Source organism: Propithecus coquereli, unplaced genomic scaffold (assembly GCF_000956105.1).
Source record: "Propithecus coquereli isolate 6110/MARCELLA unplaced genomic scaffold, Pcoq_1.0 Scaffold147, whole genome shotgun sequence".
NCBI classification, from domain to species: domain Eukaryota; kingdom Metazoa; phylum Chordata; class Mammalia; order Primates; family Indriidae; genus Propithecus; species Propithecus coquereli.
The window spans coordinates 6443990-6461282 of NW_012139080.1; the positions used below are offsets into that span (position 1 = coordinate 6443990).

At 45.8% G+C, this 17293-nt stretch overlaps 1 protein-coding gene across 1 annotated transcript; it reads right to left on the reverse strand.

Annotated features, from left to right (window-relative positions):
• Positions 1-7661: 7661 nt before the first annotated feature.
• On the reverse strand, positions 7662-16452 carry SPATA31E1 (SPATA31 subfamily E, member 1). Its single transcript, XM_012640015.1, has 6 exons — positions 16267-16452; positions 15485-15609; positions 14448-14648; positions 13706-14252; positions 10886-13480; positions 7662-7745 (listed from the first exon to the last, which is right to left on the reverse strand). The coding sequence occupies exons 1-6, from the start codon at positions 16450-16452 to the stop codon at positions 7662-7664; spliced, it is 3738 nt and encodes a 1245-aa protein (XP_012495469.1).
• Positions 16453-17293: the final 841 nt, after the last annotated feature.

Consider the following 17293-nt stretch of genomic DNA (forward strand, 5'->3'; position numbering starts at 1 on the left):
GAATTGTGCTGTGACAAACATTTTCAGAAACGAAAATAAGAAGAGCAAAGTAAAGTGGAAACAAGCACGAGGAAGAAATAATGTAAGAATAGAAATCAATGACATGAAAAACAGGAAAAAAAGTAAAGAAAATCAATAAAACAAGAAGCTGGTTCTTTAAATAAATAAATAAATAAAATCAACAAACCTCTAGCAAGACTAAGAAAGATCAAGAGAGAGACATTGATCACTAATATCAGCAATGAACAGCAAATGTCACAGCAGACCCTGCAGCTGTTAAATGATAACTAATGAATACTATTAAAAAATGTGATACTCATCAACTCAACTATGATAAGAAATACAACAATTTTTCAAAACCCACAAATTATCAAAACTGAGCCAAAATAGATAACCTGAATAGTTATAACTATTAAAGAAACTGAATTTGTATTTAAACACCTCTCTTTCTCCAAAATCTCTAGGCATAGATGGTTTCACTGGAGAATTTTATCAAGAATTAACACCACTACACAAACTCTTCTGGAAAATAGAAGAAGAGGGTCATTTCCCAAATAATTTTATGAAGATAGTATAGCCCTAATACCAAAACTAGACAAAGATAGTACAAAAAAAGAGGAAACTATAGACCAATATCTCCCATGAATTTAGACATAAAATCTGTACCAAAATATTAACAAATTGAATTCAGTAAGGTATATAAAAAGAATTACACACATGACAGAGGGAGATTTATTTTAGGTGTTATGCATGGCTGGTTCAGTATTCAAGACTTGGTTAATGTTATATGCTATATTAACAAGCCAAAGAAGAAAAATCATTTTTGGTTATGTAAATTGATGCAGGAAAAAACATTTGACAAAATATAGCACCATTTTATAATAAAAATTCTCAGACAACTAGGGAAAGAAGGGGACTTCCCAAACTTTATCAAGAGCATTTACCAAAAACCTACAGCCAACTCTTACCAGAAACCTACAGCTAACTCATACTTTATGGTTAAAGACAATGTTTTCCCCCTTGCATTGGAAACAAGGCAGAGATATCTACTCTCACCATTCCTATTCAACAAAGAACTGAAAGTTCTAGCCAACACAATCAGGCAAGAAAAAAAGTAAGGCACACGGAGTAGAAAGGAAGAAATAAAACTGTCCCTATTCACAGATTACATGATTGTCTATGAAAAATCACAAGGAATCTACAAAAAATCCTGTAGAAATAATAAATTACTTCAGCAAGTTCACAGGATAAAAGTTCTATATTCCAAAACTCATCACATTACTGTGTAATAACAATGAATATGTAGAAGCTAAAATTAAAAACACACCTTTATAATTGTTCCAAAGAAAATGAAATACTTAAGCATATATCTGAAAAAACTTGTACATAATCCGTAGGATGAAAATTACAAAATATTGATGAATGAAAATGAAGGACGAACTAAATAAATTCATAGACATGCCTTGCTCATGGTTTGGAAGACTCACCATAGCAAAGATGTCAGTTCTCTCCAAATTGATCTATAGAGTTAATAAAATTCTTATCAAAACCTCAATAAAATTTTTTTGTGCACATAGATAAGCTTATTTTTAAATTTATATGAAAAAGCAGACCCTGGAATAGTTAATTATTAGAAAAGAAGAATAAAGTACATGAATGATTTTACTAGATATTACGGTTTAGTATATAGTTACAATAATCAGACAGTGTGATATTGGTAGAGAGATGAATACATAAATTAGTGGAACAAAATAAAGAACTCAGAAATCGACTCATGCAAATATGCCCAACTCATTTTTGACAAGGGTACAAAAGCAATAAAAGAGGAAGGGGTTGTCTTTTCAACAAATGGTACCAGAGAAAATGGACATCCGTAGCCTAAAAAATCTCAACCTAAACCTCACACCTTATACACACAAATTAACCTGAAATGGATCACAAACTTAACTGTAAAACATAATACTATAAGTTTTTAGAAAAAAAAAATCCTAGAAGAAAAACTTTGGAATCTTGGGCTAGATAAAAGTTCTTGGTTCTTATTCATAAGTGCCTTTTAATAAATTTTTATTTTCAATAATAGATCAATGGGTACCTTCACTTATTCTGAGAAAGAGGAGAAGTATTCAATGTGCTCTTTCAGGTTTATAGGCAAATCACACGGATTGATCATTCATTGTAAACCTATAGTTAGTTGATCAGTAGTGGAGCCATCAGTAATAGAATATTTTCCTAACAGAAAAATTCTGTATATGATTATAAAATATTTGGAGGGTTAAAAGTGGAACCAGGGGGTCAGCGTGAGCAGGAAATGCTGCCAGTGGGGGTGAGCAGGGAGGAAATTCCTCAACCCAAGCTCAGGCAAACCTGGCAGAAACTGCCGGAGGGAGACAGAAAAGTTACTCAGGCTTCCAATCTACTGATTAATTGTAATGTGCCATGCTTTGTAGAATAAAGAAAACAGTGTTTTCCAGCAAAAACTGGGACAGGTAATACAAATCCAAGGATAATTTCTTTATGGCCAGTTTTTACACAGAAAGATGGGGGAAAGAGTAATATTTTTAAGTTGTATAGCTGGCTTTGGGAAAAAGGAGTTCTGGTTTTTATGACCCACCTTGGGAAGAGGGGTTCTAGCATGTACAGCTAGTCTTGAGGGAGAATGAGGGGCCAGAGACAGAAGGTCAGAGAGAAACATTTTCTTCTGAGGCTTTCATTTTGGGCTAGTGTTTTCTGAGCCCCAACATGGATTTGAATGCATTTTCCAAAATTAACTTAACTACCAAATTCTCTATTTGTTATATTTTGGTGTTACATAAATTCATAAATGTTACAATCACCAGGAAGATTTTGGTTCATTCGCCCTCCCTCAAATACTGGCTCAGCTCACACCAGTTGATTCCCTTTGCTCAGATTTTCCACCTCTGCCAGTACTGAATTAATTCCCAGGACAAGCTGTGGACTACACATAGATTCGGCTTCCCAGCTCTATCCTCTCAGAAAACCAGTGAAATATCAATGAGGAATGATATAAAATGAAGAAGACGTTCATAGAAACACTTTTAAGTCAATTCATAATCTGAATACAGAGTGTTTCAATAATCAAGAATTTAACCACTAAATTATCCACATTCTGATTAAGGGGGAAAATGTTATCCTAATAAAAAGAACGTAGACATGGTAGCCCATGAAACCAGTAGGGTGCTGTTAAAAAGAGAGTCCTGCTTCAGAGACCGCCAGATGTCACTTTTTCCAATTTTGTGATTTACAGTACTTCCTACGACCCCTCTGTGTATGGATACATCATGCACTAGCTCATTTGATAACTAGATCTCTGAGAGGAGGTTGCAAGATTTCAGTGACATCCCACTTCACCTTGACAAGTGTATCTGACCACCCGCTGTGTTAGAGATGACAGGGTGTGTGAAATAATGGTATCCCTCCTGCAGAAGATTGGTTGCTAATGTAGATAGTGTGCAGTGGATTGACTAGTGTAGACTCTTATTTAAATCCATTTTCTATGTCAAGTGATGTGTCCAAGAGATTGATTTTGGCATCAAAACCGAAATACGTCTCTTTCTGAACTTGTTCTTCAGACATTACCCTTCAGTAGCCAGTGCTGACAACTACAGATGCCGCCTTCACTAAAACTTGATTATTGATTAAATAATCTTATCTTGTACCCCCTGAAGTAATGCAGTGTAAGAAGTGCTTCAGATCTACCCTGCTTGGGGAGGGGTGCGCTCACTGTAGTCGCTTGGCCTGGTGACTAGGACTCTTCCTCAACATTTGTCAGTTTGTGAGCATGATCAATGGATTTGGATGCTAAGAATATTTATCTGATGTTTAATTTTGCTCAATATTTTTAACACCCCTGCATTACTCATTAACAACAGTCTATTTTTTTTCTTTTCTGTCCCCAGAACTGCTTACATGATTCAAAACCAGTATCTTCCAGTGGACCTTTCATATATGAAACTGAAGTTTAAAAAATAGTAAATCAAACTACTGCCTACCACTACTATTATACTTCAGAATTTTGGGGCCTATCTTTCAAAAGCAACAGGATACATCCAACCATTAGATGGAAGTGTAAACCACTGCATTCGTAACCACAAGTAGTTCTTGGGTATGGTGTGTGCTGCAGTTCCCCAGGCCCTGCCTGAGGGCCTTGCTGCTGGTTCCCACACCCCTCAGCCCTGCTGGCCCTGGCAGGCCCTGAAGTCCTGCATTCTACCTGGCCCTGAGCTCCCATCTTCCCAACCCACACAACCTTTCATGTGTCCCTCCTGCACCACAGCTCTGTGGTTTCTGCAGGCAAGTGGGGAAACGGTCCACTCCCTTCTGTGTTTCCCACCCTCTGCCTGTGAAGAGGACACTGATCAGAGGTCACTGTTTCAGAGTCTGGGGAAATGGCTCTTCTGGAGCTTGTGGCTCTCACTCTCTGGACAAACAAATGCGGTTTCCCTGATGCAGCCCAGAGCTCATGGTTGTGGTGCATTCTGGGTCTGTTCCCTTAAAAATATCAATGTTTCTGCAAGATTTCTGTCATTCTCCCGGTCAGTAAAATGCTTTATATGCATTTTTTCTGTGGCTTCAATATGTTTATTAATATATTCATTTATTTGCCAATGATATGCATGCACTGTGGTTCTATAATTGATATGTATGACAATACTTCTGTATATATATATTATGAGCTGTATTTTATATATATGTAAACCTAAGAAGAATGAGATGAAAAAGAACCTAAATGGAGCTCTAATATTTTCTCTCTGCACCTCAGCATCCTGTGTTGCCCTTCCTACTGGGGAACCCCCACCCAGGACCCCACCACCACCACGGTACCTCGTGCCTGTTAGGTGAAGGCAGGGTGGGACAACATGGGAACGGCTGCTCCAGAAATGATTTCGTGCGCTTTTGCCTCTGCTCTTCATCTGTGATAACCATCTTGAATTGCAGGTGTGTTCAGGATTCAGGGAAAGGTATCCTTTCCATGATGGAGTCTGTCCCACAGCGGGAAGTGGAACACACTAATGCAGTGTTTTTCTTGGAAGTTGTAAAGTCAAATTTCCTTTGTTTGTTTTTATTTTCCTCTTAAACCATACCATGATTAAAAATAAGATGGCTATTAAGAACAGTTACCATACTATGAAATAAGTCATTATCTAAATGACAAAGTGGCTTTTTTTTTTTTTTGGCTGAAATTATAATATGTGTCCTGATCTGGTGGTGGTAGAAATAATTTCCTGTCAGGCTATCACCTTCTTCACAGATGAAAGGGTTTCTCCCACATGGGCTGGATGATGCAGTGGGGGAAGCATTGGTCTGAGTCAGAGGATGTGGGAACCAAGCGCATGTGTGCTTGGGGGATATCTCTGTGTCTCAGGGTCCTCATTTGTCAATCAGGTTACTGGGATAGAGGAGAGGCCATAGTCATTGTTTTTACAGTGGCTCTTCATCTTCCTCCTCTTCCTCTTCATCTAAAGTCACCCCTAAGTCCCTAGACAATGAGGGATGGTTATGGGGTGAGGTGGGGGTGAAGGGTGGTGTCACCACTGGGCAAATGGGAGCACCACCCAGTGCTTCTTCTGCTGAGGTCTGCTTCCTGCTAAGCTTACACACGTGTCTCTCAGACGTGCTGACCATGGCGAACATGCACCAGTGTGTCCTTGATCTGCCTTCTGCAGACCCTCCCCTCAGACAGCCTCCTGGGAGTCCTTCCAGCTTTAGCAGCCAATAAAATATGTAGTTACTTGACGGGCAAGAACAGCTCAGCTTCCCACCTGAAGCCTCCGTCTTTTCTTTTACTTAGAAAAGTTCAAGAGAATGTAATCATTTTTCCAGAAAATAATTTTCCTGGTTATTCTGTTTGGCTTCATGCTCCATTCCAAGGGGGATAAGAGTGACTATAGAACATTACAAGCCACATTTCCCATAAATCACTTCTGTAAAAATATCCTGGCCCACAGGTCTTGCAAAAAAAAATAGGAAAAAAAAGCTTAGATGACAGACCTGTGTCTCCTGTGCTTCCTTTGTCATGGTACCAGGATGAGATGAGGTGGGCATGTTTTCCTGTGAAAGACACTAGCATTTCCTAAATCCTCATCTATTTTCCCAGAAGTTCCATTATTTTATATCTTTTTCTAGAATATGGTTTCATCTCATTTAAAGACATGATTTAGGCATACGGGCTGATACTTCCAAAAAGAAAGTATCATTTCCATGATTGTGGGACATTGTGGATGTGGTTGTTCATAGGGGAATGTTGAGTTATTCTGGTCACTTGATATTATTGATTGGACATTACAGGTCACTGTAATGGCCACTTTGCATAGTTTTGTGAACATAACAAGAAAATCTCACACAGGGAGCAAATTTCAAAAAGCTAATAGCTACAATTTTGTAAGATATATTACTATCTGTGTTATTCTTAATTTAAAAAAATAGATATGCAGCCTCAGAGCCCTCCCATTAGCTCAATCCTATCTTCTTAGAGAAGGGACCATGACGCTGTCATCCCAATGAGTAATCTAAGACATTTCATTAGAGATAGACATTTGACTTCTGTTTTTATCTTAAGGTAAGAGGATTCTTATGAACAGTGAGAAATACATAATCTCAACTAAGTGCACAATTTGACAAGTGCTAGGGATATAGTGAGACCTTTATCATTATTATAATAAAAATGTTGGTTAAATATATACATTTTTTAATTTAACAGATGTTAAAATGTCAATTCCCTAGTAATTTAATTGAGACAATATATATCTCAAGGACAAATTCAATTGTATATTTTCTAAGATTTCAAAATTATTTTAATCAATGTGTCCTTTTTGTCACCCTACAATGAATATAAAACAGAGCCTGGCTGCCTGAATCTTGGGAAATGTATATTTCTTGGAATTATTTTAAAAATGAATTCTTCTAAATAGTTCAGCAGGTTAAGATGAGTTAGCTGAACATTAGGATTAGGATTTTATCATATTCTGCTACTACACATGGAAACATGTATAGTACAATCTGAGGGCACTGTCACATTTTAAGGAGCAAAAATAAACAATATCAGTTAATTATTTAATATTTACTATCAATTTGTTAGAAGGTCTAATAGAAATAGTGCTAGAAATATGTCTCATTTATGAAAAAGCTTCATATGCTTGCTAATGTGGCTTGTTTCATTTTAAAAATATAGCAAACTTCACAAACCTGACACAAACTGTTATGTACAAAATAACATGCCAGCTGCACAGCTCCACAGGAGTGAGTGGGAGGCAAATGCATCTTTGCAGGTTTATCTCCTCTGGAGTCCATTTGGTGAGGGCTCCCTTCTTCGTGTTTCCAGAGTAAAATCAGTTATTTTGAGTGCAGGTACTTGTACCCAATAAAATAATGTGGCCCCTAATGCCATTTGATTGGACGATTACCAAAAATAGACCAAGAAGATAATTTTCCCTCACTAGATAGTGACAGAGTTTTGCTTGTTCCCGAAGTTTGGGATTTTTCTAAACTGTGGGTCGGAGCTCGAGCTAATGAAATTTTGTGAAGGAAAAGATTTTCCAGATTTACATGTGCAATCTGTGATTTTTTTCAGAAGAAAGAAAAGTAATACCATTAGAAAAGAAAAAAATACACAAGCATTCTCCCCAGGGAGCAGGGCAAATCTCTCAGATTCTCTCCTGTGCTGCCGGTTTGCCAAGTGCTGTCAGAGCCATGGAGAAGAACCTGTCACTGGGTGGCTGGTCAGGATCCTAAGGATGGATATGAGGTCTCGGTCAGAGGTCTCAGTGGAAGGTCTCTCAGTGTTGGTCTCTGACAGAGGATGTTGGGCGTCTCAGTATGAGTCTCTGTCAGAGGTCTCTGTGGGAGTCCCTACCAGAAGGGTCTGTGGAGGTCTCTCAGTGTAGGTCTGTCAGAGGTCTCTGTGTGGGTCTCTGTCAGAAGTCTATGTGAGGATCCCTGTCAGTGTTCTCTGTGGGAGTGTCTGTCAGAAGTCTCTGTGGAGGAATCTCAGTGTGGGTCTGTAAGGGAAATCCATTTGTATAGGCAATAGGTTTCTCAGGCCAAACTAAAATGATTGCAGGCGTGTCTCCTGCCGGCACAAGTCAACATGGCTGTGTAACCATGATGTTACCTCCTGTGTGAATCCATGTGACCACACCTTTGCTTGTCACGTTGCCATGATTGTTCTGGGCCATATATAAGCACTCACCATATTCTTGCTGTGGGCTACATCCCCCCAGCAATAAAAGAACATGTCTCCTCTCTCCGTTGCTGCTCGTCTCTTCTTTCAATTCCCAGAAACCTGCTCCGGTACTTTTGCTGGCCACAGAGCCCCCTCCCCACAGAGTCTCTGTCAGAGATCTCTGTGTGGGTCTCTGTCAGACTTCTTTTTGTGGGTTTCTGTCAGAGGTCTCTGTGTGGGGTTCTGTCTGAAGTCTCTGTGGGGCTGTCTGTCAGAGGCACCTATGAGGGTCTTTGTCAAAGGTGTCTCTGTGGGTCTTTAAGTTTGAGTCACTGTCAGCGTCTCTATTTGGGTCTCTCTCAGAGATTTCTATGAGGGCCTCTTAGGTGGGTCTCTGTCAGAGGTCTCTGCAAGTCTTTGTGTGAATGTCTATCAGAGGTCTCGGGATGTCTCTGTGGGAGTCTCCGACAGAGGTCTCTGTGGGGTCTCAGTGAGAGATCCATGTCAGAGCTCTCTGTGGTGGTCTTTCAGGGTCCCTCTTTGTCATAGGTCCTTGTAGGAGTTTTTCACTGTGATTGTCAAAATTCTCTGTGGGGATCTCTGTCAGAGGTCTGTTGTGGATTCTTGGTCAGAGGTCTCGGGAAGTCTCTGTAGATTTCTCTGTCAGAGTTCTCAATTTGGGTATCTAATAGAGCTCTTCATAGGTCTCCATGGGGGTTTCTAATATAGTCTTTGTGTCACTATCAGAGTTCTCAAAAAGAATCTTTGTGAGAATTCTCTGTATTGGCCACTGTCAGAGGTCTCTGTGGGGGTCTGTCACTGGTTATCTCTGTCAGAGGTCTCTGTGTGGGTCTCTATGAGGTCTCTGTCAGAGGTCCCTATGGAGGTCTGTCAGAGCTCTGTGTGGGGATCTCTTTCCAAGGTCTCTGTGAGAGGTCTCTGTGGGGGTTTCCCAGTTGGGGTCTCTGTCAGAGGTGTCTGTGGCAGTCTCTTAGCATAGGTCTCTGTCAGAGGTCTCTTTTGGAGTCTCTGTTAGAGGTCTCTATAAGTGTCTCTGTCAGAGCTCTCTATGGGCATGTCTGTCACAGTTCTCTCTGGGGGGTCTCTCATTGTGGGTCTCTGTCAATGTCTCTGCCATCTTTGTGGGGGTCTCTCTGTGGGGGTCTCTTGAGGTCCCTGTGAGGGTCTTTGTCAGAGGTCTCTGTGGGGGTCTCTCTCTAAGGTCACTGCTCAGCTCCAGCCTTCCCAGGCCCTGGCCCCCCTTGCTGCTATGCCCCAGGTGGCTTCCCTGTCCCCAGCCAATATGGGACAGGCTCCAGGAGCAGCCCAGGCACAAGCACTGGCCCTCCAAGTCCCCAGCTCTGGGAGCAGCCTTGAGGCCACATGTCTGTGAACCAGACTGTGATACCACAGGGACCCAAGTCCTGTCTTTTCTGCCAGTCCTCTCTGGAATTCCAGAAGTGACAGTACACAGGCTGGTCACATATGCCGTGAGAAAAGCCACTTTCTTACAAAGGCTTTGTGCCCCTTGGTCTAGCCCTCCACTATGGGGCTGCTGCCCGACCCTCTTGGCCTATGAGTGCACTGGGCAGTCACTGTTTAGGGTGCCAGGTAAGCTCTGCCATCTTCCATGTTGCCACCTCTTCAATTCTTCTCTCACATTCCACCCTCATTCTCTGTGTGCCACCATCAGATGGTTCCCCATTCTGGTCACACCAGAGGGGAAAGTGGGTGGCCAGGAGGGCAGACAAGGCCCTGGAACCTCCTGCTGTGCCCACCCATACTGGCCCTGTCTTGGCCACTGCTCTCAAAAGGAGGAAGGTGGAGGATGGGAGGGGCATGCTCCTGTCACCAAGGCTGAGACCAGAGGGGCCAGCAGGGACCATCTCTTGGACTTGGCTCTGGGCTGCCTCTCCAACCCTTCAGCAGGCAGTGAGGGGGCTCCGGGCAGGGTCATCTGTTCCTCACCAGGAGAGTCATGGGGGCCAGCTATCTCTGCCCCTGTACCCAGGGCCAGCACCCCCACCCTGAAACTTCCCGGCTCACTTCAGGCAGCGTGAGGCTGCTTGGCTCCCACATTCCTGGAGCCTGAGGGGAATTTCCCCCTTAGAGGCCTCTGTAAACCCACCCCCACCACTGCACCAAGTTCATGTCGAGGGAAAGCCTGGGCACAGACAGTGTGAGTCAGATCCCGGGGTGGGGTCTCCACAGGGTTTGCCAGTCCTGCCAGTGCTGAAGACTCTGTGTAATAACCGAGTTATGAAAAGAAGATGCAGCGAGGGACTCTGGGGTGAGGGTGCGTCTGCCAGCCCCCATCAGCCTCCCCATGACTGTCCTGTCTAGAAGCCACACCCAGGCAGAGGGAATGCTGACCCCTTCCCTGCGCCCCAGACAGAAGCCATCACTTCTGATGAGAAAAACACATCTATTTGGTCCATGTTCTTGGTAAGAAGAAGCCATTAGCATATAGCGGATGTGCTAACATGAGGCAAAACAGGTTTCTCTGCCTGAATAAAATTTATTCTGTGAGAATATTTTCCCATCAGGAAAGGCATAAGAGGCAGGATCTTTTTGACCAGACAAGCGTGCTGTCTAATGGTGAAGGTGGCCCGAGGCTCTTGCCACCCTTGGCCCATGCTGGCAGGGAGTGGCCGGGAGCACAGTGTCCCTGGGTGGGGAGGCCCAATTGCTGTCCCTCTCCCTTACCCACTTGTTCTTGACAAGATAGCAGTGGCCCATGGGGGTGGCGTGACTGGAGGCTATATCTCTCATCGCTCTCCTTTGCCCTGGGTGGTAGGGACCTTTGGGATAGCAGGAACGCCCATCCACTGGGGCCTCTTTTCGGAAATTGAACTCCGGAGGACCATGTCCTTGCCGTAGCCCCAATTTATCCACTAAAATCTGTCTGACAAATGCAACGACTGCCCGGATTTCAGCAGCTCTGCTGCTCATAGATGACCTCATGGCTTGCCCTGGGCTCTGGGCAGTGGCTGACGCAGGCTTGCCTTTTTTCTGCAGGGGATCTCCCTGCTCTTTGCCCTTCTTATTGGGCTTGAGATGCTGCAGAAAACGATTGATCCTTTTTCTGAAGTAGCTTTCTGGAGGTGCCTGTCCCTTCTCTTGTGGTAACTGAGAGTATTTGTTCCCAAAGGTTTCTCTTTCCCTGACCTGAGCAGGATGACTCATCCCACTGGATTGGAAGGGCCTTGGTCCTGCAGACCTTGGTTCATGCTTGCTTGGTTTGGGCCTCCTACAGCTCTCTCTCTCGTCATTAGGGCCAAACATATTGCTCTGAGTCTTCCAGGAGGCCCTCACTTTTGGGCTCCTGGGCTCCTGCTGCCCCTGGCTGCTTCCTCCATGCCAAGTGGGGTCACGTAGCCCCTGAGAAGTTGATGCGTCCTTACTGGGCACACTCTGGGTACCGGACAGAGGGGCCTGGGAATTGGACTGAGGCTCCTGAGAAACCAACATGTCTGCTGTGGGGAGTATGTCCGTGTGACGGCCTCGAAAATGCAGGCCAGTGGCACAGTCTTGGAGGAGGACACCAGTGGCAGGGCCTTGAAGCTGGTCCTCTGATTCTACCTCCACTTTGAATGAAAACTTATTCACAACCTTTGTTTTCAGGCATGGCTCTCCTGGATCCTGGGTACCAGAAATTCTAGAGAATGAGGAGCTTTTACTGGTCCCCAGAGACCCTGAACCCAGATTCACGTTAATGGTTTGGGAGTCCGCCATCACACTGGCTCCCAGGATGACGTCCCAAGCAGGGGGCTTTTCCTCCTTGCCCTCTGCTGGCTCCATGGGCTTCTCGGCCCTTGAAGATTGGGACCCTATGCTGAGCCCCGGCATTGCTATGCTACTGCAGGGGACTCCTGAGGCCATGCTCTCCTTCTCCTCCTGTAGATCATGCCTGGCCATTGCTGGACTTGGACTTGGCTCTGGGCTGCCTCTCCTGGCCCCCAGGACAGTACTACTCTCCCAGGTCCTGTTTACCAGGCTGCATGTGAGGGGCTGAGAAGGCCACCTGCCCTCCTGTCCAGTGGAGGAGGCCTCTGAGTGCTCATGGTTGTCACCTGACTGGTCACCTCTCAGGTCCCTCTGGACTTCCTCACTCACAGGTGAGGGGGCAGAGAGAAAACCAGTCAGGGTGAGGACTGACTTTTTTGTTATCACCTTCTCTCCTAGACCTTTCCAAGGATGTTCTCCCAGGAAATTGGCAACCTCAGGTATGGCGTCATCCCCAAATTCACCAGTGGCCCAGGAGGGAAGGCTGGACAGTGGAAAGGGTGGGGATTGACCCTCGAGATTTATGGGCTCCAGGGACTGGAGGTTTGAACCCCACCTATGCCTCACACGAAACCTTATAATATGTGCTTCTAGCATCTGTTGAGTGCAGGGATCAAGGAAAAAAAGCTCCTGGGAGGTGTTCACATGGCATTTCTGACCCCTTAAGGATGCTAGATTTCTGGGCTTATGGTGGGTGTCAGACTTGAGACCAGCATGGCTAGCATTGATCATGGACTGATGTGCACGCACAGGGACCATGCCTTCGTTGATCTCCCCCAACTTCTGGTCCAGTTGGAAATTCAGGGTTTTTTCAACCTGCTGCTTCTCTGGGCCCCCGGGTAGGTAATTTCCTGATTTATACCTCTGGAGCCTAATCCAGTCAGTATCTGACTCCTCCTCCTCCTTATCCTCCAGAATTTTCACCAAGGTATTTCTTGAATCTATGTATGGATCTTCCGGGACCCTCTTCAGATCTTGCCCTAGGTTCCTGCTTGGGTCCTTGTCTTCTTTGACACTTATGGAACCCTCCTGAGAGAATCTTTCAGAGTGCCTGGATCCCATCTTCTGTTCATCCTTGCTCCTTTCACCTGCAAATGCCCCATGCTTGTCTTCTGCCCCAGGCTGACCCTTCCCTGGAAATTCACCTTGAGGTTGCATCAGTTCCCTGGGTACGTGGGATCTGCAGGGAGGTCCTAACTGGTCTTTATCGGGGATGAAACTCCTTTGAATATGTTGCTTGTGCTGCTCCTGGTGCTCAGGGCTGATCAAATCTCCGAGAAGAACAGAGGCAGACTTGTGGCTCTGGGAGTCCTGGCTGTCCTGGGGAAGTTTGGGAGTGGGTTGGCTCTGGGCTGCACGAGAGTTTTTGAGCAGAGAGGATAACATCTTCTTCCATCTCAGTCGCTTCTGCAAGGGCCACTCCAGATGCTCACTTTCAGTTGGGATGAGGAATTGTGCCTTCTCCTGGGACGTAGGACAAGTTGTTTTACAGCTTCCTGTAGGGTCCCCTTTACTCTGGGGTAGAGAGCAATATGGTATGTCTTGGGGAGCAGGAGAGAGAGGGACCTGGGTGTCGATCTCATCCAAAGGTGGGGGCTGGGGCTGAAGTTCGGGCAAGGTTTGAGTCAAAGTTTCGTGTTGGGGCTTGGGCAAGGTTTGAGTCAAAGGCTCGGGCTGGGGCTTGGGCAAGGTTAGAGTCAAAGGTTGGGGCTGGGCCTTGTGGTGGGGCTCAGGCTGGGCCTGAGGAGGCTGTGAAGGTTCTTCACTCCAATTTTCAGCTGGAAAAAAGTCAGGGACTTCATTGAATGAAACAGAGAGATGTGTTGGTTTTGAAGAAGACTTCCTAGAGATCCAGGCAGCAGCTACCAGGGACTCGCTGTGCAGAGAGGGGAGGCCCCAGAAGAGCTGGCCGCATTTCTGCTGTAAGTGGTCCACCACGGCCTTGGGATGGGAGATCCGCTGAGGACCCTGCAGCTGCTCTGGTTTGTCTTTCACATTCCAGAAGTGGTGTGGAGTTGTGGTGTCCCACTCCCAGCTCGGTGAATTTGCCATATTCCCCAGAGAACCCTGGGGGTAATCGGGGCTCATTTGTTTCAGAAATGACCGCTTCTTTTCTTTATCTTTCCACAGCTTCAGTCCTGCTCTCTTGGTAATCAGTATTTCCAAGAGCTTCCGGACATCAGGGTTGAGGAAAGCAGAGCCACCACCCTCTATCTGCCTGTGTGCGGGGTCTTCCCAGAACCAAGCCTCTGGTGGATGGTGGAAAAGAGGCTCTTTCTGGGATTTGCTGTGTGGTGAGGTGGGAAAGAAAAGGGCCTTGGCAGCTGCCCACCACCAGGAGAGGAACAAAATGGTGCGTTCAAGGCCTAAGGTGGCCAAGACAGAAGGCACCAAACAAGAGTAACCTGGAGGTGAGCTCTCTGGGACAGTGCCTGGGGGGATTCTCTTCAAGTCAGACTAGTGTCCTTGAGGTTCTTCTGACAGGGTGGAGGCCAGAAGTGGAGGCCTCTCGGCCAGGGGAGCCGGGGAAGCCAATGGGGACAAGGTGGCAGGAGAAGCATCTTCCACACACTCCCCAGCTGGCTGGTGGGCTCTGGCAGGTGCTCGTTTACACACTTTCCCTGGGGGATCTGGACATGAGAGCTGATAAAAGCCCCTTTTGTCACGGACCTTTTCCAGGTGGCTGCAGAAGACATGAGGCACAAGCTGCAGCAGGGGTGGGTGGGGCCAGGGTGTGGCCCAGGGCCCTCCACTGCCCCCATGCTGACTTCACAAAGCTCTATCTCTCCCTGGTCCCAGGGCTCTAGCCACATCCTGTCCCCATTCCATGGTCTCCCCCTCCCAGGGTCAGCCCCAGGCCCCAGAGTCATGTCCCAGGCCCTGGTAGGAAGGAGGAGGAGAGAAGGGGAGAGTGCCTCACCTCTGCAGAATCAAAATCAGGTCCCGAGCCCCCTCCAGTTCCCTCAGGCAATCTCTGCAAGCTGGAAATCAGGAGTGGGGTTAGGATGGGGAAGGGAGGGGCCTGAGGATCTTGCAGGAGGCTGAGTGTCCCTCTAGGGCAGACCATAGGGCATTAGACCCTAGAGCCCATGCACCGGGGCTCAAAGCCATGTGACCCTGAGAGGGACAGCAGCAAGCTTGGTGCGCAGCACTTTATCATGTACACAGTGCTCCCGCATCCATCCCCCAGGGTCCTCACATCCACCCTGTGGGGGAGCAGACAGGGGTTGCTCAAAGATGAACCAGCCTTAGCCAGGCTAAGCAGCTGTCCACAGTTGGGCCTGGAGGCCTCACCACCACATCCAGGCTCCTACTGGGCAGCAGCCATTCTCAGCCCACCTGGCTTCATACCTAGCCTGGGATCTGAGGAGAATCCCGGGTTCTGATTTCCTTCCCTGGATGCCACCCCCACCCACCTCAGGCCTGCAATGGACCTTCTGGGAGACTCATTCCTCAGGACAATGAAGCTAAATACCCCCCCCCCCACCGGGGGCTCTGGATGGAGAGGCAGAACCTTACCTTTTAGAGGGCCGCTCTTCTTCCTGCTCCTGGGCCGCCTCCTCTTCTCCACTGGATGCTGAGAGACAGGAAAGATTGAGGGGCTGGGACCAGTCCTCACTCACCTCTACCTCTCTCCAGATAAGCTGCAGACATTTAGTCCTTATGGAGGACATGACCTTCTACATCTAGTTAATGGAGCTCTGTCTTCTTTCCTTTCACTCATTTTTAAAGTGGATAAAAATATTGTCTGTTTTCCTTTGAAAAAGTACAAAGAGGGATTTTAGACATGAGATCCACCATGGGTGTCTTCTGTCACTGCTCCTCTGCTTGAGACACTCAAGACTCAAATCTACAAGTGCCTCTGAGCTGTCAGGCAGGATTCTGCTTCTTGAGGAGGCCAGTGGGCACTCCAGGCTCTGATGGGAGGCTCAGCACAAGCCTCGGATCACCAGACACAGACAGGCTGGGCTAGAGGTACTGGCCACGGCAAGGCAACTGATGACTGAGGAACAGGGCTGAGGGCAGTCCTCCCACACAGATCTCACCCTTTCATAGCTTCGTCCTGGTTCCTGAGTCCTGGCCTTTGACTTTGCCCTGATGCCGCCTCTGCACCCACACAGGTTTGAGAGCTTAGTCTAGAAATCCTACACTACTTTAACCCCTTCCTGCCCTGCCTGAGCCTAGAAGGACAAGGAAATTTCCCATCTCAGGAATCTCTAGCCACTTTGGAAAAGTGGAAATAATAATAGAAAAAAAAAAGAGAATCATTCTATGTTAGGTCTGGGCTGAGAGTTCCTTACCTTCCTGATGTTTCTTTTCTGCTGAGTTGGTGGTGAGGATAGATGACTCCAGAGGCAAGGAAGTAACAGGAGGAAGAGCCCCAGTCCACACAGGATGCCCAGGATGATATCCATCATCCAGGAAGTGGAGCTGGGGTTCAGCCATGTATCAGTACTGCTACTCAGAGGAAACGGATAATTCTCCATCTTCTGAATTGCACTGTTGCCCTAAAGCAACTGAGCCCTGGGCGTTGCCTTTGGGCCTTTTGACCAGGGCCCAGGCCTGCATCACAGAGCTGTGGCCCCTCATCACAAAGGGGTCCTGAGGGTGGGATTGATGATGTGGGGAGGGTGCTGAACCATAGCCCCTCCCCCACCACCCTGCTCTGCAGATCGCTCCACCCCCTGGGCCTTTTGGATCCTCCTTCAGACTCCACCTGCTCAACCTGTCAGAGAGAGACATCAGTCAATTTTCTATTCTTTCCCTCTGCAACCCAGATATTACCTGCTTCCTTTGATCTCCTGGAGATCTTGGCTTGAACCCACCAATTTCATAGCCTTTGAAAGTCTGAAATTTTCCCAGGAATTTTGGTTATTTTCTAGGGATTTTTACTCTCAAAATTTCCTCTGTCTTCATAATTTTCCCACAAAATAAGCTTTCTACTTTCATCAACTCAGAAGTAGAACTTAACTTTATACTTATTTCAATCTTGTAAATTTTGAATATTTTAGTTGTTGTTGTTTACATTAACCTTTGCTGTCTTCGTTCATGGGCTGACACAAAAAGTCAAAATAATGATTTATTATTTAAAATTTACAAAACTAAACAAGTATAGTAAAAATATAAATCATTAAACTTTCAAATGATATTTATTTGGTTAGTAACAGAATTCTGTGTTATAAAAGCTGCACAAGCACTTATGGAACTTGCTATAATACACACATACAGACGTATACACAGATTGTGGCAAACTAATTCATTATTTTCAAATCCATGATTAAGCATTTTCTTCAAATCTTTCATATATTGTGTTGGTCCCATTTTTTC